This window comes from Petromyzon marinus, chromosome 2, assembly GCF_048934315.1.
Source record: "Petromyzon marinus isolate PM22_M1 ecotype Great Lakes invasive population chromosome 2, UKy_Petmar_22M1.pri1.0, whole genome shotgun sequence".
Lineage (NCBI taxonomy): Eukaryota > Metazoa > Chordata > Hyperoartia > Petromyzontiformes > Petromyzontidae > Petromyzon > Petromyzon marinus.
The window spans coordinates 14,401,626-14,427,227 of NC_133668.1; the positions used below are offsets into that span (position 1 = coordinate 14,401,626).

The window sequence follows — 25,602 nt, forward strand, 5'->3', positions numbered from 1 at the left end:
TTTCATTGGTAATGATGACTGTGCCGTCAGAAAATCTAATATCAGAATAAGAATCTTTATTTATCCTGGAAAAACCCGATGAGTTATGAAGCTCTTTTCCACAGATGTCCAGCAGGGGCAGGTCATAAAGGTAATATGGTTCTCCATTTTTGTTCACGCTTTCATTTCTACAATCCATTTTTTTGCAAATATCTTAAAATATTGCTGTGAATCACCTTAGAGTGTATATTTCCTTGACGGACTCCTCTTCTGATTTGTAGTTTATTTCTTCACTCAATCAAAGAAAAGCTATTCCATGCGTATGAATTTCTATTTTTTGTAAGGCCTTGGTTTGATTTACATTGATTTATATGAATGTGGTGAGTAGTTGGGTGACTGCCACATTCCCCGATACAACTTTGAATCAACAAAAGTATGTATTTTTCAACACGAGGCAGTGCGCTCCAAAATGCTAATTCAATATAAAATATTTACAACACCAACATGAATAAAGCATTGGAAAGTATCATCACATGTTTGCCACAGAGAGAGAGAGATAGAACACATGAACGGAAGAAATTCCAGTTCTCTTTAGCATCCAGAGAACTCCGAGCCAGACCGAACCAAAGTGGTGTGACGGAGCTGAGGAACGACGCTGTGGAGATGGAGCCTTACTTGTTGTCACGGTGATGGAAGTTGGCTGACTTCGGGAACCTTCTCTCATCGCATAGATGCTGATGCTGTATGTGACGCCAGGGGACAGACCTGATGGAAAATAACAGCCAGTCTCAATATTCAAGGAATGGACAAATTCTACTGGTGGATTCTGGCAGTAAAAAAGCAGCATGTGGTCTTGCGGCCAGATTTTCATAGCGAAGGTTGGCTGCCTGGCCGCTGGTGCATTTTAGGAGCTGAGGGCAGTCACGGTGAACGGTGTGAAATATAAATCGTATACACATTTATACTGTACGCGATCTAACCCAAAAAACCTTTATTATGGATAATATTGGTCGCATGTGCTAAACAGTGTAATGGGAGTTTGGAAAATTCCAGGCAAAATTAATCCAATTTGGAAGGGGAATTTGCAGAGTGAAAATATTATCGTGTATATTATATGTAAACATTAAGAGAATTTTTAATAAATAAAAGAAAATGGAATTGTATATTTTATCATGTGGTAGAATGTGTATGAGCTCTGTCAGGTGAAATATTAAAAGTGATCTGTTAATTAACAATGTTTCCATTTCAAATCAGATATCTTCAATTGAAGATCTTCAATTGAAGATATCTGAATTTAGCGCAACAACCATACATACAGTATAACTGTAGGGTTATGGTCAGTGAAATAATAAGAGCGCAACTCCTACAATAGAACATTAAAGACTGCTTGAATATATCTCATGAATATGAATGCTTTTATAGCAGATAGAGGTCATTTGAGGGTGCTTTAATATAACTCTACTAGTTGAATACATTTCTATTAAAGTGAACGGCGGTTGCCGTAATAGGAGGTAAATGGTAGTCAGGTAATGCACATGAAATTGAGCACCCTAACAGCAGGGCCTTATCAACAGGCGCCGCATGTTGTGAGCACACACACGTCTACGTGTGCAAGGGCATGTGAGTGGGAATGCATGTTGAACTTCTTTCGCGCCATATGTAGCCAACCGTGCTTATCGGAGGTGCAGCACACCATTGAATGTGTGTGTGTGTGTACATGTGGGTGTGGAGCTATGCTACGAATCCAGCAACACGAGTTTGGTTCCCACTGACGGCCAACACCAGTGGCAATTATCTGAACCTATCCTGGGTCTCCCCTAGGTTGACTCAGCCTCAACCGAGTACCGAGTGTGATGTGAAAACATCGCCACTTGGGAGACAAAGGCGGCCAGGTGGGGTGCTGGCCACCCACCCCCTCACGTGCCGTGCCGGCCTTCACAGGTGCTCGCTAACAGCACTTGCCCCAACCGTCTGTTAAGGCTACACGGAGAAATTCTTTCCCTTCGTACTTGCATGAGTGAGCGAGCGAGCGAGCGAGAGAGGGGGCACACCGGTGATTGTGCAGGCACGGAGCAGGGGGCTGAGGAGCCGTTCGGCTGAGAGGCCCTCGTTGGAGAGCGGCGTAGCGATGAGTAGGAACGCGGAGAGACGCACGGCGCGCGAGCGCCATGCCACCAGCACGGTGGAGCCCGTCACACTCAAGGCTCGCAGCCTGCCCGGCGCGTACAGACCTGCATCAGCAGCAAGAGCACAATCATCATCGGCAGAATCACTGTCATCAGCAGTGGGAGCATCAAGAGCAACATCATCATCATCAGCATCATCAGACCATCATCAGTAGCAGCGTCAAAATAATCATCAGCAGCAGCACTCACACATGCTCGGAACTACAGTATTCCCTTGTTATTCATGAGGTATACGTTCCAGGGATGCTCGTAAATAGCAAATTTTCGCGGATAATGATATTGGCCTACGGATATCGTATGCACAACCACTGCAGATGCTGCTAAAGCTTTGAGAAGCTCTCTCTCATCTATTTATTGAAATATTTTCTCTCTCATTACTTCATCTAATCGCTTTATCTCTCAACACTTGATCTCATTTTTCATTTCTCCCTCTTGATGTAGTCATGTAGAGTTTCAGATGTGATTCACGGATAGCCAAAATTGCAGATAACAAGTTTGTGAATAATGAGGGAATACTGGACATGAACAAAGCTGCTCCCATCAAATGGGTGGACTATCAATGTCTCATGAAATGTAACAATTGAAGCTTATATTTGCAGTCTATTGTTTTTTTTATTAACTCCACTACACTCAAAGATGCTATTTTATATATACATTTTTTTCTAAATGTGCATTGAACATTGCATATGTTTGTGTGAAAAATAGCTGCAATTGAATTTACATTATCATGGGAAAACACATCTAACAAGATTATTTTCAGTGATTTACCGACGCACGTTTGGAATGAATAGTTGTAATTGTCAAAAGAAATATTTTGAAGTCACCAAAATAATTAAATTAAATCAGAATCTGTTACGACGCCATTATTAATTGTGAGTGCAGAGACTGCCAATAACACCCCGTAATTCTGACAGTTGTAACCAACCCGGCAACGCGCTCAAATAAGCCTGCCTCGACAACAGACACTTCTATTTAAAGCTTTCGTGACTGCAGGGATTCATCTTCTGGGTTCTTTCGGTAAAGTCACGTAGAATGGAGATAAAATAATAAAAATAATAATAAAAAGAATAATAACAGAATCAAATTTTATGCTATTATTTTTATTATTTTATCTCCATTCTACGTGACTTTACCGAAAGAACCCAGACGATGAACAGACACTTCTGTTCAGCAAGGCCTGGAGTTATATATTATTAAGCTGGACCCTTCCAATACGCTTTCCACTCACCAATGTCACTACAAATCGCACCCTCCTTCTGCCACAGTCCTTCAGGGGGAAGAGCCTCCACAACCGTGGAGTTCCTGAGAGCCCTTCTAGAGGGATACGTTTGCCTTCTCTTTCACGTTGGCCAAACGTTATGGAAGAGGTGGGAATACCCACAATTTACCTCATCACACGTGACCTGCCGATCGACTACCCGTCAAACATAAACACAACATACATACACACATACTGCTGAGTGGACAGAAGCAGGGATATTTAATAAATGTGCCCTTCGTTGCAAGGGAAAGAGCTGGCTTTAAACCACAGAGTGAGTGTTTTTGTTTAGCGTGCCAACTCCGTGCTGGCAACAGAAGCCCACACTGAATCGGGACCTCATAGGCCATGATAATTAATCCAAGCATCGTGTGCCGAGGCCTGGAGCCAAATCGCGTCCAGAAGCAGGGGTCACTCGGCCCTGCCCCTGCAAAGGAAACATTCTGGGAAAGGTTTGGAGAATGCAATCTTAGATATATAAGTCATGAGGCCCCCTCGACAGCGAACGCCAAAAAGTGTCTGGGTGGCTTGGAGGTCAGCGTGCTGAGCAGGCACCGCTGATATCCTGGGTTTGAATTCAGGCAGCTGCCTGTGGTTATAACTGTGCTCACGAGTATAGTGAGTTGATAATCTCAGCCGAGTCACCAATGACTGCAGAAAAAATATATATAAAATGTGGCTATTCACTGAATTGGGCTAAATTACAGATATGAAAACAAACATTATTGGTTTGACTGTCACGTGACAGGCATTACACTCTGCTGCAAGGTGGATTTGCCCCTACTGTGTGAACCAGAGGTCACTTGGATATAATCTCAGGGGCTTGGTAATTTTCACTTCCTCGTTCTCCAACATGAATGGCCGCACTTCTCTGTGAGAGATGCAAATTGATTCTTCGACTCTTGATATCACACTGATAGCATAATCGTGATAAAATTGGAGAAAAAGACAAAACACAAATATAATTATCTTCCACTCAGTGCTTACTTGCTTGTGTTTTCTGGAATGCCTGCAGTGACTTGCTGGCCAGGTAGTTCTTCAAGGCATACACGGACACCTCGTACTCGGTCTGAGCCTGGGGAAGGATGTTAGAATTGTTACTCAAAAGCTGCTGTTGCTGCGAGAGCAAGCAAGTCACACTAAGTAGCTGCATTTCATGTGGATCGTTAGCAACCATCATCATCTCCAACGCAATGTGCAACTCACATTGCGTTGGAGATGCTACTTCCAAAACACAGTTAAAGATGAATCTGCTTTGAACCAGTGGTGTTACATAAACTTTATTTGAAAGAAAGTCAAAGACAAAGCTCCTTGGGTGGTGCTCATTTCCATTAGTGGACCCAAGCCAGGAGTGGATATTCCACATTTCTATGATGGGGGCCAGTTTATCCATAGGGACACCACTGTTGACTTCCTAATAAATAAGTACTCATTTTATAATTGCCAGAGGAAGGATGGGTGACACAATAGAGACTAAAAGGGAAAGTACAATGAGGAAATGACCTGCATGAATGTGATAAGTTAACTGTGCCCTCCTCTGCCATCATTTATAAAAGGGGGCTCAGCACATCTCAGATAGAACACTGTGAATATTCACATATACGTGGGTTAATGGGATTGGCACGAATCTGTAAGAGTTGTAAATACTGAAACCTTTCCATGGCTATTTCCACGAAGGCAGCGTGTACCCAGTCCAAAGAAGTTACATTTACATTTTATTCCCTTCCGATAATTTAAAATGCAGCTTTCCAGTCAACTGGGATTCATCTATACTTCATGTGCATTAAATAAAAGTCCGTCAACTGGTATTGTGTTCACTTTTGATCAGAACATAAAAATATGGTATATAGTGTGTTTTCATATCCATCAAGTTGATGGAAATGGGCCTGAGTTCATGCTTCATGCTTACGTTGAAAAAGTCTATACATTTCTGATAGATCCGGCATTCCAATTAAAAAAAGCAGCTTCTGTTCGATGTTTTTCTACAGGAGAAAGTGGCAATTTTGGAAACGTTAATGCCAGGCCTCGCTGCAAGGGCTACAAAAAAGGTCGTGTGGGGTTGCAAATTCTGGCAGGTTGGTAGAGCGCTATGGCTCGCTGCGCTCACAGGCCACGGGCGATGGCGGGGGCAGTGCCTCTAGAACAACGCGTAGTCCCAGGCAAATCAACGCTAAAATGCCGTGATTGAAGCTGCGCACCAGCACGCCCTCTTACGAGGACACCCGTGTGTTTGTAATAAAGCGGTGGAATGTGCCGTGTTGGTTTTGCGATGGAAAGTGTTTTGCTTTCAAAAGTCATTGCTGCCACTTATGACCTAGATAGCAACTCTTTGATGTCTACAGGATATTGTTTGGCATGATCCTTCAGGAACTGAATATTGCAGTTCCAAAAACACGTGAAATGAAACGTCAGACATGTCGAACAACATACGGTAACAACTCCAATATACATCGAAGCTGTATTCTAACTTGTACAAGATGACAGAAGCCCAATTTTGAGCTTTCTGGAGTATTTGGGTAAGCTTTGTTAGAAGGCGCATATTAAGGCTACTATGGCGCATGAGGGGTGGTGTCTCCAGCACTATGGCAACCATTGTCTATCCAGTCTTGATGTTTGTACGTTGCTCCAGGTATTCATTTAGGAAGGCCAAGGACTGGATGATATATCACTTGCCACTGATGTTAATCATGGCCGGGAATCAAACTCAGGTCAGTTGATTTGTTTCCACAGTACAGGAACCACTTTGCCACTGCTCCCTAGTGACACACACACACAGAACCATGATAATAAGAATCAACTCACACTCACTGCACCGCAAGACTTATGACCAGGGCTTCATTGTAGCCGAGTTTGTTTGGGTCAGCGAGCTAGAAAATATTTCCGCACCCGGCACACTATATCGAGGATACCTCTCCATGGGTGTGGCTATTAGTCATGTGCCACCGCCCCAAAATGTTTTCTTAGAGAACGACCTGGAAAACATCCAGTGAGAAATTAATCCCTGCTTAAGGAATCCACGATGTCTGCGATGAGAAGTGCCCTGCCAGGCGTGGCCTCACCAGGAGTCCATTGATGGTAGTGGTGGTGACTTTTGGGCTCTGGCTCCTCTCCAGCGTGGGGCCTTTGCGGTCGCGCGGCATAAGCACCACGCGGAATCCCGTGAGCTCCACGCCAACGGGCGCCGCCCATGACACCGTGAGGCCGGACGCCGTCACAAAGTGGAACTGCAGGTCCGTGGGTGCGGGGATCGCTGGGGACACGATGCAGGCGGAGAGACAGAACAGAGTGCGCTCGTCTCCAAGGCAAACACGTTCAACACAACGAGGTGTGGGCCCTGTGAGTCGCCTAGAAGTCCCGCAAACTATTCGAACGCTCATGGTACAGCCGCGTAGTCAAGACACCTGGCCGGTGGCTCAAGAGCCTTGTAATGGCCATGTTCATGCACATAGCCAATACCTGCCTGACAGTGGTCCAATCTGAGCAGCTGCCCCGAATTCAATCAATAAACTTAATTTACAACATGGCAACAGACTATAGTGAAAAGAGCTTAGTGGGCTCAACCTTGTCACATATTATTGCACGGAAAATAAATGTAATATCTGATTTCATACTCATGTAAATCTAGCCAAGTTCATGTATAATGCATATGTAACCAGTGTGGTTGTGTTACTAGTAAATGGTGCATATATTCGCACTACTTAAACCTTGTGAATGTTGCTGGGTCGCGGTTGGCTAGGATAAATGAGTGGTACATTAGGCTACACCCTTCGTCAAATACAGGTTCGGCAGGCACGTGATTCAATTGCCAGAGTCACGTGACCACTGGACGAGATATATTCCCTAAGAAATTAGAAAAGAGGGAGACCTTTATCAAGGGGCCAATCGTGACGCCAGCACGTTGATATTACAGGTCCGTTGGTGTACCTGTGTGCTGGGAGCCTGGTCGACCTCTCAGAAAGTCATTGTGTGCACGTGGCCGGTGTTGGGAGCGATAGCGAGTCGTGTCACAGTTGACAAGGAGGAGGATCATGCATCGGAACCAAGGAAAACGATGCAGAGTGCTAACAAAACTTTTTTTTCATCATTTATTGATGACCGCCCTATGTCCTCGATAACGATCACGGTCAGGGAAGATCAAGGCACAGTGGGTACGGGTCACACATACTACACCAGTGCCTTGCGATACTCCTCTTTTTACAGAGCATGAAGGGGACATCATTTATTGTTGAACAAGGCCACTGAAGAAGAGACACGCAGTGAAGTCACTGTTTACACCATTTACACCAGGTTTAGCGACACCATCTTCTGGAACATTCCCTCACGCGATGTGAGGCTCTATTGACTGAAGAAACTCCAGAAATATGTTTCTTTGCCTCAAACTATGCCCCCAATAATAGCACAAATGGGACGCATTTCGGATGGGATGAGTATAGGATGGGTGGGATATAGGTTTGGGTAAGTGTGGAATACGATGACCACAACAATATAAAAACAAATCCGACAAAAATTAATCTGAAGAGGAAGGCACCTGTGACTTGGCAGCCGGTGAGGGGAACACTCTCGTCCTGGCCGTATGTGGCGTAGACACGCACGGTATACTCCAGGCCGGGCGTCAGCCCTGTGATGTTCGCCTCCTCCACGTCACCGCCGAAGAGGATGAGGGCGACCCCTTCGGGCGCCGTGACGACCTCCGACCCGAGCTCCATTTCCCCTTGCTTCAGAGAGGACACCGGCACCACCGAGTGTTCGCCCAGAGCGGCGAGGACGCCCATCTCGTCGGACGGACCGCGGGAGCCGGGCGGCCACGCGCGGTCCACGTCAGGAGGCAGAGTGGACGAGGGGCCAACGCGCACTCGGGGCGTGTGCGGGAATTCCCGCGTGCCTTCGTTGGAACTCTCGTAGGTGATGCGGTAGCTGGAGACGCGGCCCTCTGGAGGCTCCCACTGCACCAGCACCCAAGTCTCTGCCACTTGCAGGAACTCAAGCCCCCGGGGGCTGTCCACTTCTGGTGGGGGGGCATAACAATGGGGGGTGGGGGGGGGGCACGTGTCTCTGCGGATTCGTTCTGCTCAACCTGGCAGCTGTTTGCACTTTGACGCCGACGTCTTCGGCCGTGGCTCTGCGCTGTAAGCATTGTGATGTTCAAGGCATGAGCTGACAGCTTCTGAATATAGGAGTGGATAACGTTAATACTCACAATTTTTTTGCCAAAATCCACAAAATAATACGTTGCTTGAAAAATAGCAAATCATGAAATATACGTATAGTTGTTCGTTAGATTAAAGGCCTCCCCACTCTACGTCATTCATGGGGGTTGTTTAACCATACTTTACTACCAGTTCAGATATCATGAGCCACTTATGTCACCCATGGCAGGGAATTGAACTCGGGTAACGGGTTCATAGTGCATTCACTGTGCCACTGCTCCACCCCCCAAAAAACTAAAAGTCTCAATTTGGCTGCCCTGGATAAAACAATCAAATTATATAACACTTTCTGATAATAAATGTTAAACGAGGCAGACTTACTGGTGGTGAATGTGAGTGTAGTGGGCTCGCTGTCCTGGTTGTGTCTCCTGGCACAGACGCTTATGACATACTCCACGGTGGGCACCAGCTTCGTGATCGTCACGTCAGTCTCGCCTGGAGGAATGGCAAACGTCGAGGGCAGGGCCCATCGGGGGACAATTTCGCTCACGCACAGAATCCAGTCAGCAACCGGGGACCAACAGATCATTTTATAAAAACTACTTTGAAGAGAAGAAAATAACCCCAAGGCACTGACACAATAAATAAGCGCACCACATGGGAATCACTTTATACTGTAGATCTCAAGTAAGGTAAACAGCAGTTACTTTGACAAACGTCAGCGGGAGTGAACAGTAAGCAATGCAGCGGATTTTTATTTATTGCCGTGTTTTTATTGATGCAAGTGGAGTAATTGCCATTTATTGTGAGCGAATGCCCAGTGCGACGAGCACCATCCACTCCTCCACACGTGCGGATGCGTTCCCACCACCGAGGCGGGGTGGGGGAGTTTCTCACCACGGGAGAGGTCCATGGAAATGGGTTCCCCGACTCCGTGCTGCTGCTCGATGGAGCTCACAGCTCCATCATTCCCAGCCGGGTGCGTCGTCGGGGTGCACGTGAGAAGGTAGCCTAAGATGGGGGCGCGGCATGGGTTCCAGCGCACGCGGATGCTGGACTCGGTTAGATCCAGTATCTGCATGTCCGACGGTTGGTCCACACCTGGGCAGACATGGGCCGTGAGCATTGGTCGCGGACACCCCTAAGACACTGGTCTTACGTACACAAATAAACACAAGGATCACCCTATAGACTTTAACAGGCTGTTGGGGAAAGTGCTTTTAGCGAAAGCCAGAACGGTAAATGACGAGGTGGGTGACCAGCACCATGCCCGACTGCCTTTGTCTCCCAAGAGTCTCTGACATACATACATACATATACACACACGCATACACCTGTACACGCGCAGTGATGGAGGAGGCAGCTACCAAGGTAGTGGACGATGTAGACGGGCTGGGAGGACAGCATAGGCCCCCCTTGCTGCTGCTGCCCGTAGGTGGCGCGGATGCTCACGTTGTACTCCTGCGCCGTGGCCAGACCCTGCAGCGTTGCTCTGCTGCTGGAGCCCGGAACAAGCAGCTCCCGCACCTCCTCTCTGCCACCTGGCGGAGAGGACCACAGCCGACGAGGCGGCGGGGAGAAGGACAAAGGAGACGAAAGGGATGAGGGGGGCAAGAAGGATGGGCATTTAACAACAGGTGACACTCCTGAGAATGACCCTGTGCCCACATAAGCACAGCTCAAAAGTAGAACCCATGAGCATGAAAACCTGATTTTAAGCGCCACGTTTTATTACCCTGCTAATTATGAATACGGTACTGATTTTTATGTGGAAATTTATAGCACCCAAATATTCTAAACGCATTTTTATTCTAAATGTGGAGAAAAAAAACGGAGGACCCGGAGATAATCCATGCGACCACAGGGAGAACATGCAAACTCCAAATATACACGATCTCCTGCATACCAGGCGAGGTAGTTAAACTTTCGCTTGTGAAATCACTTCAATAGACTTGAATAAAAATATTTCAAAATAAGAACTAGAATAATGCTATGAAGATTAAAAAAAAAACATTCATTGATGGGCGGGCTGATTCCATCGACTTACTAGACCTGAGAGCCAGGTGTAAATACAGGGGCCAAAACCCAGATTGGAACTCAAGACCTTTATGGTGCCATCTAAGAGCTCAGACCTCTGAGCCACCCAGCCGCCTTGTTGCTCACATTGTCTTGAGTGTGTCACTACTCTATGTAGTACAATCACATTTAGAGGGATCCAGATTTACACATTTCTGACACAGTGATAACTTTACAGGGCTGAGCCCGACTCTCATGTCTGTGACGCTGCCACGGCGCGAGCGCTACTCACTCAGAGGCGTGCACGTCACGGTGTAGTGGTCAACGGGGGCCGAGGGCTGGTACCAGGTCAGGGTGAGGCTGGAGGGAGACTCCCCGGCGACCTCCAGGCTTAACGGAGACACTGTGACGACAGCGCAGGGAGAACATTACAGGGCATTGTGTTCATAAGTCATTCAAAATATACCTAGAACCTTAGCCTGATAGCGGTAAAGGTGTACGGTATAGGTGTATATTTTTATTATCATAATGTGTTTGGTGAAGTGTTCTCAGTCTGTGCATTGAAGAATATGCGGTCACATTTAGACGCAATAGCAATTACTAATTATATACCATTGATTGTACTACATAGAGTAGTGACACTGTGAGCAACAAGGCGGCTGAGTGGCTCAGAGGTCAGAGCTCTTAGACGGCACCATAAAGTCTTGAGTTCCAATCTGGGTTTTGGCCCCTGTATTTACACCTGGCTCTCAGGTGTAGAAAGTCGATGGAATCAGCCCGCCCATCGATAAATGTTTTTTTTTTAATCTTCATAGCATTATTCTAGTCCTTATTTTGAAATATTTTTATTCAAGTCTATTGAAGTGATTTCATAAGATGTTAAGTGGCATCATCCAGGGAAGTTCTTCAACATAAAGTGGTGCACATCTCACACAGCGATCTGTGCGCATTCTTCCCTTCATGACGCCGACAGAGCAACCGGATCACAGCCGGAGATGCGCTCTGTGCTCCACAGGAGTGCACAAATACATTGTCGCACTCATTACAAAGCTCTTGCCACAAATGAACCACAATACCTTTCTGATTTCGTCTAGAGGAATAAACCATCATGCCTACTCCACTCATCCTCGCAGCAGCTTTTGGCTAGCCATCGAGCAAAGACTGTCACTACATCGCACGCTGGAATGCTCTTCCTTACGATATTAGTAAGACACTTGAGCAATGCACTTCGAAATCTAAATTGAAAAATTTACTGGTTTTAATGTTTAGTTCATTGTCCTTCCCTCGCACCTCCAATTACCACGGTTGGTTATGTATGGTGCAAAAGAAGTTCAACATACATACAGCCCTAACGATCGCTGCCCGACAGCGATGCGACTCACGCGTGGTGACACGTTTGACGATGGGGGTTCCCCGCTGGACGCCGTGGAGCAGGATGATGATGGTGAGCGTGTACTCCACACCGGGGGACAGCTCTGGCAGCAGCAGCTCCCCCGAATCGGAGCTTAGCTCGAGGGGATCCGCGCTTCCCTCGCTTGGCACCAGCAGCACCTGCACAGTTCCACGACAAATTTGCATGGTCCGGATTATAAAACGTTACAGTTTACAAAGCGCGGCATGGACAGGGGCGAGCAACCAATTAGACACGGTGCGTTGGAGACAGCGGGGGTTCTGTAAACGAATCTTGTTTTGCTACGGCGGTGAATTCTCATGTGTGTTGACTTTTTTTCGAAACGTACGTAGCCAAGCGCGCTAATCGGATGTGCGGGGGAAGGACAACAAACTAAAAACAAAGCAGTTCTAATCTCGTCAGAGCGGATTATGAGGGTTTAGTAAAATATACAAACAGAGCGCGGCATTCGTAAATTTAGGGCGTGTGACTGCCGTGTGCCTGCGTATATGAATGTCGTCGTGAGCCCGCATCTCAACAAAACAGATCCTTTGTTCATAACAGAAGACCTGGTTTAAACATAAGAATGAAAACCATGCAGATAAAAGTAGACAAAACTCCACCGTTGACAACAATAAAAAAAGGAATAAGAACACAATGATAGAAGTAAAAATGTCTGGCGGCCCTAAGACAGTGGTTGAAATTCCACATTTCTAATTGCTGGGAGCAGTCCCTCTGGGAATGATAAAATAGTGGCCTTCATTTTATCGTTCCCAGAGGAATGTTTGGCTATGTCGTCAACCCTTGACCGGTATTTGGACTCGCGGACTGCCGATAGCGATTCGAGTGTTAGAAGCACAGTGTCAGCCAGACAGATGATGGGAGGTTTAAATGTGACGTCACCTTGATAACCAGCCCAGGAAATGAGTTCCACGAGATTGTGATGGACGTCTCTGTCGTGTCAACCTTGAAGTCCGGGTCGTGTTTCAGCTGCACCTCTGTGAAACAGGAAGAGGTCGAAAATTAGAACAAGGAGGTGTAAGAGGATGGCTGGCACACCTCCAACTCAAGCAGCTGCCCACGAGTGCTGGCACGTGCGTGAGTGCGAGCTTGCCTGGCATACTTGCGGTGAAGGTCGGAGGGACGCTGTTAAACCACTTGGCAAAGTCCTCGCCCAACGCTGCTTGATGTATTGAATCTGCCACAGGAAAGTTCTGATGTTGGTTTTACAAAACAACAATCGTCAATTACAACATGGGAATAACAGAAACTGGGTGTGGCGGTGCAACGCCCGTGACTCAGACACTTCGAGAGCCGATTGGCTCTGTGCGAGACAGCCACCAGCACGGCGAGTGAGGTGCTTACAAAACCACAAACAGACTGGTAGCAAGTTTTAGTATTATACCCCTGTCCTTTTAGGTTTTCTCCAGTTTCCTCTCACACACGTACTTAAAATAGGAATTGGGTAACCTTCCTAAGCAGGACTCTCCTGAAGAAAGACTTTGAGGTTTTCCTGGGAAAATAAATAATCAAATGTTCCTGATTTCATGCTTTTTTTTTATTATATACTAGCTTTACTACCCAGCTTCGCCTGGGACTTGGATTCTTGTCTTGGATTAATACACGGCCTACGCGAAGGGTTGGGGGGGATGCGTGACGTCAGCAGGCACACTGCGTGACGCTGCCGGATGCGGGTGACATCACAGATGTGACATTACAAATGTGACGTCACCGCTCACTTGTGCAATATATCCATTATTGCGCCCCCCCCCCCCCCCAAATACAAAAGTCTATTTTTATACTTTTTGCATTGTGTACAATCTGGAAACAACCCACATGCCAAATTTCAAGTTTGTTGCATGTCGGGAAGTATGCTAAAAATTTCGACCAGACACACATTCACAAATTTCCCATTAATATCTTTAGCATTTGTTCTAATATGAAGACAAATAAAATGTAATTGCAAAAGTACATGTTATACTTTCTCACAAGAACAGGACACAGTCCATAGGCACGTGAATGGACGACCTAATTCATTAAACACGACATCTGCAATTTCCCATGTGACACAGTTGTTTTTGTTCTGATTTCCATTCACTTCATGGCTGTACTTTATTGCATTTGTTTAACTTTTGTCAATTTGATGATCCAGGTCACTCTTGCAATCGAGAAGAAACCCTGGTCTCCTCTTGAGTTCTCAACTGGTTGAACAAAATAACCTCGAAGCTCGAACCCACTACACGCATCGATTCACGTGCCACTCGCCCTCAAACGGCGACGTCACCGGCTGCGCTCGCGGACCCTGACCACGCCGCGGTGTGCCAGCGGAAGCTGCGCCCAGGTGGGCGATGCACTCGAGCCTGGCTCCCCTTCCTGGGAAACCGCACAACTCACACCCAGGCGCCCACATCGCACAGACAAGCACCCAGCGGTCTGCATGCCCGACGCAGCCGACACCACCGCTGCCGCCTGGCACCGCGCGGCAACCCGGCGCCTTGGCGATGGCTCACGAGTTTTGACGCGCGTCTCGGCGGGGGGTCCCCGCTGGACGCCGTGGAGCAGGACGACAATGGTGAGCGTGTACTCCACGCCGGGGGACAGGTCCGAAAGCAGTAGCTCCCCCGAGTCGGAGGTGAACTCCTTGTCCAACAGCCGCACCTAGACTCGGCAAAAGATTGAGGGGCAACACGGACGACCGTCGGCTCCGGTTACCGAGACAGGTCTGCACGGCCATCCTAAGCGAGGCCGCTCTGGCACTGGATTTTCTTTTTCCGTGTATGGAGGTGCACACCTGTAACCTGGTGGGCTTAGTGAAGCATACAAAACACGCGCATGAGACTTCGGAACTGAAGGTTACCACCTGCAGATAGCAGCACAGCAAGTCGGTTTTCATTTATTTGTTTGAGATTTGACCACGATCTGATTTTCTGTACGAGCTTTCTCTGTGCGCTTTGGTTTCCTCCCGAATGCAAAATTACTCCAAAAAATGGCAGACAAACATCCTAGGCAGAACCCTTCTTAACAAGGAGTCTGGAGACTCAATGGGACATTCCTATAATATAAAATGGGCTACTGGCTTCATAGTATTAAATAAATAAATAAACAGCACAATGCACCCATTTTGCATAATGAATAGCTACATATAGACAAATCTCAACACAACATTATTTGCGTAGAACATTTACAACAACCCACGTGCGCGTCTATGGCACAGTAGGAGGCACAGGTGATGCATCTGCCAATAATCTCAGTCTGTTAACCCGTGGCACCTGGGTCTGTCCCGTGACCTCCTGCCAGCCGGCGTTCGACACTTCACGTGGCATTAAAGTGCACATAGCCTGACACAAGCGCCATGGTGACGTTACCGCCACTTCGTGGCGAATGGCGGTTGTTGTTGTTGTTGTTGTGTGTAGGTGTGTGTGTGCATATGTAGGCGTCTGTGTGTGCGTGTGTAGGTGTGTGTGTGTGCGTGTGTAGGTGTATGTGTGTGTGTGCGTGTGTAGGTGTGTGTGTGTGCGTAGGTGTGTGTGCGTGTGTAGGTGTGTGTGTGCGTGTGTAGGTGTGTGTGTGTGCGTGTGTAGGTGTGTGTGCGTGTGTAGGTGTGTGTGTGTGCATGTGTAGGTGTGTGTGTGTGCGTGTGTAGGTGTGTGTGTGCGTGTGTAGGTGTGTGTGTGTGCGTGTGTAGGTGTGTATGTGTGCGTGTGTAGGTGTGTGTGTGCGTGTGTAGGTGTGTGTGTGCGTGTGTAGGTGTGTGTGTGTGCGTGTGTAGGTGTGTGTGTGCGTGTGTAGGTGTGTGTGTGTGCGTGTGTAGGTGTGTGTGTGCGTGTGTAGGTGTGTGTGTGTGTGCGTGTGTAGGTGTGTGTGTGTGCGTGTGTAGGCGTGTGTGTGTCTGTGTGTAGGTGTGTGTGTGTAGGTGTGTGTGTGTGCGTGTGTAGGTGTGTGTGTGTGCGTGTGTAGGTGTGTGTGTGTGCGTGTGTAGGTGTGTGTGTGCGTGTGTAGGTGTCCGGCAAAACAACCCCCTACCTCCTCGCGGTGCCGGACGGGCAACTCTGTCGTGGACAGTGCTGTGGGGGGAGTTCCAATTTTGATTGGCTCCTCCCCTCATGGCATATGTGTCCACCACAGGGGCTAAACGGGGGCTCTGGACGGGTGCGAGGGGCTGGTAACCCCTCCACCTTCAATTAATTACCACAAAACCACGAATTAAAGTGAAATATGTAACAACTAAGCTTGTGCCGGAGGCCCCGGGGGGCCAGGCGTCTATGACGTCTCCTGGCCAAACCCCAATTGGCGGAGCCAGGAGATTGAATACCTACCCTCGGGGCTACTCCAGAAACAACGAAAAGCCACTACGGGTGGCCACGTGGAATGTTCGAACGCTCACTGCAGAGGAGAGGCTGCCACTCCTCTGTCGGGAGCTGGACCGGTACCGCCTGGATCTATGCGGCATTCAGGAGGTCCGGTGGACCGGCTCTGGCTCCTGCCACCATGAGGGGTGGACAGTCCTCTACTCGGGGCAGCAGACTGCCAAACAACAGGGTGTGGGTCTTCTTTTGAACAAAAGAATGAAGGGGGCGTGGGAGCGTGGCGGTGAGGTGTGGGAAGCTGTAAGCCCCAGGCTACTTTGGGCTCGCCTTCCCATCAACCGGAGGCGAGGAATGGTGGTCGTGGTTACTTATGCCCCCACCGAAGATGAACATCCGTGGAGGGATGCAGGCAAAGCCGATGAGTCAGATGCCTTCTATGACCTCCTGTCACAGGTGCTGGCTAAAGTGGCCCCTCGGGATAGAGTCATCATGTTGGGTGACTTCAATGCCCGAGTTGGTCATGATACTGGCACCTGGTCTGGAGTGATTGGAGGGCATGGGCCAGATCAGCTCAATAACAATGGTAGGAGGCTGCTAGATTTTTGTGCAGCCCATGGGCTTGTAATTACCAACACGCTGTTCCGGCATCGGCGCATCCACACAACATCATGGATGCATGCCGGGTCCAAGCAAGAACATCTGCTGGACTACATAGTGACGGACCAGCGAATGCGAGCCCATGTCCTTGACACCAGGACCTACCGTGGAGCTGATCTGCCCTCTGACCATCGACTAGTCATCTGTAAGATGCGCCTGCCATTCTTCCACTCCGGTGGTGGGTGTACACCCAGGACCCCATTCCAACCTAAAGTGGCCTGGTCTCAGTTATCTGATGAAAGTTGCAAGCGAGAATTTCATCATCGCTTGCGGCTGGGATTGGCATCGTCCCCGACTCCTCCTGATGTCGAGGGTAAATGGGCGAGGTTTAGGACTGTGACTCATGCAGCTGCAATGGCTGCTTTGGGTACGCGGTCCAGACCTCCCCAGACACCCTGGATGACAGAGGAGTTGTTCAGGATGGTTGAGAAAAAGCGACAGGCCCACTGTCATCGGCTACAGAATCCCACGTCAGAGAATGAGGAGGCTTACCGCAGCCTTCGCTCGGAGGTTCGGAGAGCCGTGAGGCGCTGCAAGGATGGGTGGTGGTCGCGGGTTGCTGAGGAGATGGAGTCTGCCTCAGTGGCCCGTGATCACAAATCGCTATTTAACTCCATCAAAAAAGTAACCTGCAGCGCCGCACCTATTACCATCATTAGGGGAAAAAACGGTGATCCAATTTCCGACCCCCAGGAACAGGTTCGCAGATTTGCTGAGCATTTCTGTGAGGTCCTGGGGGAGGGAAAATCCCACAGCCAGGAAAACATCGTGGCACAAAGTGAGGATGACCCTGCTGAGGCTGCGGTGCCTCAAATATTGGATGAAGTCACCCCCTGTGAGTGGCTGGCTGAGGTGCCATCTGCTGAGGAAGTATTGAAGGCGATCCGGAGTCTGAGACCAGGAAAGGCAGCGGGCAGAGATGATCTCCCAAGCGAAATGCTGAGGGAGGGTGGCGTTTGTGCACAGACTGCCCTATATGACATCATAACAACAGTCTGGACCACTGGACGGGTTCCGCAGGATTGGAAGGATGCCCTGGTGGTCCCCCTTTTTAAGAAGGGGGACCGCACAGACTGTAACAACTACAGGGGCATCTCACTCCTCAGTGTGCCGGGAAAGGTCCTGGCAAGGATTATTCAGCATCGCCTTGCCAGGCACGCTGAGGAGAGGCTTGCGGAGCCCCAATGCGGTTTCAGGAAAGGGCGGTCCTGCACAGATGCCATATTTTCTGTCCGTCTGCTACAGCAGAGGTGTAGGGAATTCCAACAAGACCTACATCTCTGCTTTATTGACCTGGTCAAGGCCTATGATACCATCAGTAGGCCTGGGCTCTGGGTCGTTCTTCGTGCTTTTGGAGTACCTGACCCTCTGCTCACGATCATTAAGGACCTTCATGATGGTGAGCGGGCCCGGGTAAAACTACGTGGCCGGGAGTCAGAGCCATTCCCTGTACACCTTGGGGTGCGACAGGGATGTCCTCTGGCTCCCACATTATTTAACATCTATTTTGACCACGTAGTTCGTGAAGCCTTCAATAGCTGTACCGGGGGAATCTCCATATGGTACAGATATAATGGGAGGCTAATCGATGCCCGGGTGCGGTCAAGGGATGGCTCCCTATTGCTCAACCACGTTATGTATGCTGATGACTTGGTAATAGCTGCTCAGTCAGAGGAGGAGTTGGAGACGCTGCTGCTGAGACTGGAGCGTGCCACTAAGAGGTGGGGCCTTACCATCAGCCCCACCAAAACTAAGCACCTGCCTGGGTATTTTGTACCATCGGACACTCCACCCCCACAACTCCCAATCGGTGATGGGGCAGTTGTGGAGAGAGTGGAGAGTTTCCCATACCTGGGCAGTGTGCTTATGACTGGCTCCAGTTTAACAGCAGAGGTCTCACTCCGAATCAGTCGAGCGGCAATATCTTTTCATCGGTTGCGTAACGCTGTGTGGAAGCTACCTGGTCTATCGCTCCGCACTAAGCTTCAGGTCTTCTCGGCCACGGTCATTCCCTCCCTTCTCTACGCTTGCGAAACGTGGACCCCCCTAATGGAACATCTTCGCCGGTTAGAAACATTTAGGCTGACCTGCCTACGATCCATCCTGGGTTTAACCAGACTGGATTGTGTGAGGAGCTCACAAATCCTTGAAAGATCTGGGCAGGGTCCCATCGGTGAGTTCCTCCGGCAGGCAAGGCTGCGATGGCTGGGTCATGTAGCCCGCATGCCCAGCCACCGCATGCCGAAACAGCTTTTGTTTGGCCGGATTGAGGGGGCTAAGCGGGCGCGGCACGGGCTAGAGAAGAGATGGAGTGATGTGGTACAGGAGGACGTGGAGCTGAGTGGACTTGCCGATGACTGGTACCAGCGGTGTCAAGATCGGCCTCTGTGGAGGAGGCTCGTGAAGGATGCTACTGGGCAGTTGGAGGCAGTCGCCCTCCAACAACAACGGAGGGCGGAGGAGCGACGCTCACAACAGCGAGCGGAGCGCCGGGTGGCTAAAGCACAGCAGGTTGGCACAGTAGGGGGCACAGGTGGTGCATCAGCCAGTCATCTCAGTCAGTCGACCCGTGGCACCTGGGTCTGCCCCGTGACCTCCTGCCAGCGGGCGTTCGACACTTCACGTGGCCTCAGGGTGCACATAGCCTGGCACAAGCGTCGTGGTGACGTCACCGCCACTTAGTGGCGAATGACGGTTGTTGTTGTTGTTGTTGTGTAGGTGTGTGTGTGTGCGTGTGTAGGTGTGTGTGTGTGCGTGTGTAGGTTCAGTATTTCTGATGCGACGAGCGCCCACAGCGTGTGCTCTACCTTGATGCTCAGCCCCGGCACCGTTCTCCATCTGAAGACGATGCTCGACAATGTCGCTTCAATGTCAAACGTGACATTCAAGCTGGTCGCATCTGTGGGACGGTAGTAGAGGAGAGTTTCAGGTGTTCGCACAGACTGTGTGTGCAATTTGTCTATCTGGTCAGGTGTTACTGCGGCAGAGGACTCAAATCACGACTGTAAAGTTGTGAGTAAAAATTTTGTTTGGGAATACACGAGCCCATCATCCTTCTGCGGTCAATAAAATTGACACCGATTACCAAGAAGTTGGTGGTGCTTGTGCCAGAGTATAGAAAGATTGGCCCACACTGTAGAAAATTTGAATCTTTATCGTTGGCTCAGGGCTGCCAACAAAGAGAGTAAACCACTGCTTTTCTGTGAGCCTGGTGACAGTTTCAATTGCTATATCATGGTTGTGACTGCGTTTAAGGATAAAATATGCATTGCTAAACGCAAGGACTGTAAGTGTGAATGTAGGATGGGACTTGTGATCCCTGCATGTGCAATTCTAGATTTCTCTGATGTACTTTTTGCCTATTAATTATACACACATCTTGAACTAACTCTTGATTCACATCTTTTTCTAAGCCATAAATAGTAATATCTCTAGAATAGTCATACATTAAAAAAATGGCAGCCCTTTGACAATCCACTGCTGGGCATTAAGGCCTTCCTATGCTGTCTCAGTCAAGGTATTGTTGCCTTACTTCACGACCCTGGTCAGTGTGGGTTGGATGGTTGCCTATGTATGGTGCAAAAGAAGGTCTACATACATACATGAGGTACTTAGTATCGGTACAGATATAACTCGCCACTGATTTTATCCTTGGCTGGCAATCAAACTCGAGAAATCTGTTTCATAGCGCCGCGCGCAATCCACTGTGCCACCACTCCACTCCCAGACCGTCCAGGGTGATGAACAGTGGTGATGGATTAGTCTGAGTCAGAAGGTGCGTCCTCACATGCTGTCGGTGGCTTCTTGGTGGAAATGACGAACTGAGCGTTGACTTGCTGGATGAAATCTTGAGACAGACCACAGAGGATGACTCATTTGGGGCAACCTCTTCAAATGCGTGCGAGCTCCTATGTGTTACCATCACAGAGTACTGCACCAATGCGGCATGTAAATAATTATCAGTAAATGTACTTATTAATATACGCACACACACAACACACATGAAGACCCTTGTGCTCACGAACAGCGATGCACGCACTTTAGTACAGTGCATGCATCCAAACACAGGCGCACATTCACACTATGCAGCAAGTGTACACGCGTGCCCCGCGCGAGCAAGCGTATTGCATGGCTGTGATTAACGAGGCACGTGGTGGGTGGGGGCGTGGAAAACGACGGCGCGAGCTCGATGCGATCGTCTCACGGGACCCACCTGCGGTGATGTGCCTGTAAAGCGACGGCACCGTCGGGACGGCGAGGCTCTCAGGCTCGCGCTCGGAGAGCGGAACTACGGAAATAAATAAAAACACCTGGACGGTCGGAGAAGGAAATCCTGTGCGCAAACGCCGAGGAACCGAGCTGCACGGTGCAATACCGCAGATTCACATTACTACACACGCAGTGCGTAAATAAGCGTGCATACCCGTACTCATTAATGCACACACGATACACATGGAGTTCCCGGTACACATATACATCAATGCACAATGTCTTTGCATTAAAACGAGTGCACATGAATACACAACGCAGCAAGCACACACACACAGGCATGCACGTGTTGTTGCTGGTCCAACACTGGGATAGATGCCAGGGATCCATCTCCCATAAAATAATTAAACACCCTGGAAAAACTTATTCCAAAACTATGGCGTTCAACCGAGTATTTTCAGACCCGGCCATCTTCAACTCAGCTACAGAACACGGAGATGAGAAGCGTGTGCGAGCTGACTGTTTGTGAATGCGCGCGACGATGCGACTCACGCGTGGCAATGTGTTTGACGACGGGGGGTCCTCGCTGGGCACCGTGGAGCAGGATGATGATGGTGAGCGTGTACTCCGTGTCGGGGGTCAGGTCTGGCAGCAGCAGCTCTCCCGAGATGGAGCTCAGCTCGCGGGGGTCTCCGTCCTCCTCGCTGGGCACCAGCAGCACCTGCGGCCACAAGAAGCCAATGATTAAAAATGCAAGGCGCCAGAACCACCACGTAACGTGGGTCATATTTCACGTTGATACGTTGAGATGTTGAATGAGAAGAATGTGATTTGGCGAGAAGATTTGACGAGGACCTTGATCTCCAGGCCAGGCCACCAATCCCAGGAGATGTTGATCGTCGTCTCGTTCACCTCAATTCGGAACTCTGGCAGAAAATTGGTAGCTGCCACTGCAGACATAAACAGCGGGACGCGTTGGATCATGGGTGTGCGATACAACTTTGTGAGAAAAATGCAAGATCACAGGTGCCAAACACAGCTTCACTTCCCATTTCAGCCAATTCCCTTTTAAGACGTGAAAAAACGTAACTTATTTTTGAAAGAGAACACCTGAAAGTAACTGTTGTCCCATAAAACATAAGCGAGTAACCTTCATGCGATCAAGGGGTTCTCTCACAAGAAAAATTCGTCTCTCACTCAAACATGAACGTACGTGTTTCTCATGCATTCCTACAAACGTTCCTGTAACGAATGACAAGGAGGATGAGAATGACAACGATGACAATTGACAATACAACACCTGTGCACAGCGCTGACTTGTAGCAAAGAATTCAAGAAGGCGAGACGCCACCGCTAGCCGTGGAGCCGCCAGTGCTAGCAGAGCCCCCAGCGGTGCCCCCAATGCCAGGGAGCTGCTCCCCCCAGGAGACTCACGCGTGTCGACGGAGAGGGAGGCCGGTGGCCCGTGCTCCTCGCCCCGCACGGCCGTCACCGTGATGACGTAGCGCTGCCCTGGCTGCAGGCCCTCGACCCGGTGGCTGCTGGTGCCCGCGGGCAGCTCCTCCTCCTCCCGGTGCCCGGCGGCGGCGCCCTCGTCCTCCTCGCCTCCCGCCGCCGGGAGGCAGCGTACGCGGTACCCCGAGATGGGGCCTCCGGGCGGGGGCAGCCACTCAGCCCTGAGCGCCGTCTCCTCCACGTCCGTCACTCGCAACTCGCGCGGCGCCGCCAGCTCTGCGTGGGGAAATTAGTTCACAGCATCGCGGTCGTGAATAAACCATCATTTCTATTCTGTGTGTATTCTTATGAGGATTCAACTCTTGTTTGTTGTTATGACTTTCTGATCCTCCCCTACTGGACATCTGTGAAAAAGAGCTTTCGAGCTCATCGGATTCATTCCGGATAAATGAAGATTCTGATTCTGTTTGCTCCATTTTGTGTCCTCCAGAAACTAGACGGCCCTAATAAAATGCGCAACGTTTGAAAAGATATCACTCAAAAACTACATAGACTAGAAACCTGCAGCGTCATTACTTAGTCTGCTGTGCGCTGGTGTACACCACCACCACGACCGCAGCCACCGTCGCCACAGCCACCACCACCGTGACTCACGTCGGGGTCGCCCCTCGGTGCGAGTTTGCCCCATGAGCGGGAGGCTCTCCTCGCGGCCATCCACTGAGATCACGCGCACCACGTAGTCCGTGCCGGGCTCCAGGTCGTGCAGCTCCAGCTGCGTCCGATCACCAGTCACCAGCCGCTCGTTGGCATAGCCCGGAGCGCCGCCCTCGGGCCCGTACCTGACCCGGTAGCCCGTTATGGCGGCACGCGGCGGCTGCCACGCGACCGTGAGCGATGAGTCCGTCACGTCCAAGAATTCTAGCTGTGTTGGAGAGTCGATGGCTGGAGGGCGAGAGCGAGACATCGTGCCGAAATGCAGTGAATGTTTGGTGTGCCATTTCTTCCAGCACTTGAACTGGTAATTCCACACTTCTGTGATGAGGCCAATCACTACACTATGGCGAGTTCATTGACACAATGAGAGATAATCCATTACAAAATGGGCCTTCATTTAGCTCCTCAAATCATTTACCTTTTTATTTACTTTCGAGCACATCAATGAATTTTTGGCATTTAACATATATTGCTGCGCCTCAAAAATTCGACTCCACACTATTAGTGGATGGCAGTCACCCATCCCATCAGGACACAAAGTAGGATTGCTTCATTTTACCACACCCTGCTGAAGAGGCTCGTAGAAGGCAAAACTGGCTTAATGTTGTCTTGTATAATAAACACTGCAGGGAAACATTCAGGCTCAAAAGCTCACAGCATGCATAAGCAGATCACACACACGTTTTGTAATCACAGTTGGCAATGATCCATGCTGCACCTCACCAGTTTTGTGCGTTCCACTCGCACCAGCGCTGAGCTTGTCTCCGTCCGCCGCGTGCACTTTGACCCTGTATTCCAGACCCGGGTGCAGCCCTTGGCGAGCGACAAAACCCAAAAAACCCCAAAAATTAGAAATGAAAGTTGGAGCCACTCGTGCTCACACAGAGATTTTTGTCGCGTGTGAGTGGTGGGGCCGGCAGAGGTGGGGGGGGGGGGGGTGGGAGCGCGCGTCGCCACACACCTCCCAGGTCCACGGACGTTGCGTCGCCCGCCACCACCACCTCGCGTGGCTCCGCGCTCGAGTACAGCGGCGAGTAGTGCACCACGTAGTGCGTGGGGGATGCGGGGGGCGGCGCCGGCGCCCAGGACACGTGCATGGACTCGGCTCCCACGTGAGAGAAGCGCAGGTCGCTGGGGTCGGCCAGCTCTGCGGGGAGAGTGGCGATGGCAGGGTAAGAGGAACCGCTTGTCAGAGTCTTCGATCTTCTTTTCTGTCTACTGGGTTCCGCATTATTTACACATAGTGTTACTAGTTGGCTTATTGTGGGCAGCGTTTGTTTACATTGCGTAACTGGAAACCTGTGGCTAAGCTGATCTTCCCCAAATCCATTGAAACTGGGCAGGTGGACACATTAAAGATCGTGGTTAATTTAATTCCCTCAATTTCCTTTGTCGATTTCCTGTCGAGGCTCTAGACATTTTTTTCCTACCCTTGTTTATGACTTACTCTTTCTCACCATAAAATAAATGCTGCGCAATGCTTCTCTACAGCGTCTTGAGATGCGGTCACTTTAAGAAACTACGTGAATCCACACAGCGCTGTATTGTACCGTGCGATGAGGTCAACTCACCGGACTCAAATTCCTCGTACAGGATGGGCTGCAGTTCTCCTCCACTGCCGTCGTTCTCCTCCTCCTCTGCGTAGGCAGCAGCTGGTGGAGGAGACACGGATTGACTGAGATTGACGGCATAGCTAAAGATCTCACGACGCCAAGGTTCAGAGCCACGCAGCTGTAGGCCATACGCGCGAGCGGCGCCAATTATTCAACCAGACGAGCACCTCGGCTCAGAGAGGTAAGTTCACCAGCAAGACAAGGTCTTAGTTGACAATAACAGCACTGCCTTCAGCTGCAGTGGTGTTTATGTGCTATGGAAATCCAAAATTACGTGTTCTGTAGCGGCAGCTGTCGAGGGAAAGACCTCTCAAGCATTCACATCAAGGTAACAATGTGCATTGTACTCCTTTTAAACACATAATAGTAGCAATTGCAATATATAAAGAAGATATAAAGGCTAAACTATATGTTGGTGATACCATATGCGGTTTGTCATGAATCTAAAACAAACGTCTGTTATATGAAGATGCAAAGGCATTGTTCAAAAACAGTCATTTAAAAAAAAAAATAGGCCTTTAATTCACTCGGTAAACTCTGCGTGAACACAAAGGGAATGCATTGGAAGTTTAATATTGATAGCACAATAGGAACCGCTCCAGCTCTAGACTCAACATTCATAACAAGGATGAGGCAATGACTGCCAAAGCTGAAAAAGACAGTGACTCACC

The 25,602-nt window shown here is 49.3% G+C and overlaps 1 protein-coding gene across 2 annotated transcripts in view; it reads right to left on the reverse strand.

The window, feature by feature from the left end:
- The window catches only part of LOC116946857 (fibronectin-like), a 78,243-nt gene that overhangs the window by 19,138 nt on the left and 33,503 nt on the right, over positions 1–25,602 (reverse strand). For both annotated transcript variants that reach the window (XM_032962077.2, XM_032962085.2), the window contains exons 25-47: positions 24,890–24,970; positions 24,280–24,465; positions 24,042–24,131; positions 23,259–23,546; positions 22,584–22,880; positions 22,005–22,099; positions 21,702–21,870; positions 21,154–21,228; positions 20,728–20,787; positions 19,748–19,839; positions 14,487–14,634; positions 13,091–13,174; positions 12,880–12,974; positions 11,969–12,137; positions 10,879–10,989; positions 9,938–10,111; positions 9,468–9,671; positions 8,952–9,065; positions 7,952–8,428; positions 6,483–6,673; positions 4,411–4,498; positions 2,031–2,210; positions 655–744 (exon numbers count right to left, since the gene is read on the reverse strand). In XM_032962077.2, the coding sequence (XP_032817968.2) occupies positions 655–744; positions 2,031–2,210; positions 4,411–4,498; positions 6,483–6,673; positions 7,952–8,428; positions 8,952–9,065; positions 9,468–9,671; positions 9,938–10,111; positions 10,879–10,989; positions 11,969–12,137; positions 12,880–12,974; positions 13,091–13,174; positions 14,487–14,634; positions 19,748–19,839; positions 20,728–20,787; positions 21,154–21,228; positions 21,702–21,870; positions 22,005–22,099; positions 22,584–22,880; positions 23,259–23,546; positions 24,042–24,131; positions 24,280–24,465; positions 24,890–24,970 (3,558 nt within the window). The remainder of the gene's footprint in view (positions 1–654; positions 745–2,030; positions 2,211–4,410; positions 4,499–6,482; positions 6,674–7,951; positions 8,429–8,951; positions 9,066–9,467; positions 9,672–9,937; positions 10,112–10,878; positions 10,990–11,968; positions 12,138–12,879; positions 12,975–13,090; positions 13,175–14,486; positions 14,635–19,747; positions 19,840–20,727; positions 20,788–21,153; positions 21,229–21,701; positions 21,871–22,004; positions 22,100–22,583; positions 22,881–23,258; positions 23,547–24,041; positions 24,132–24,279; positions 24,466–24,889; positions 24,971–25,602) is intronic.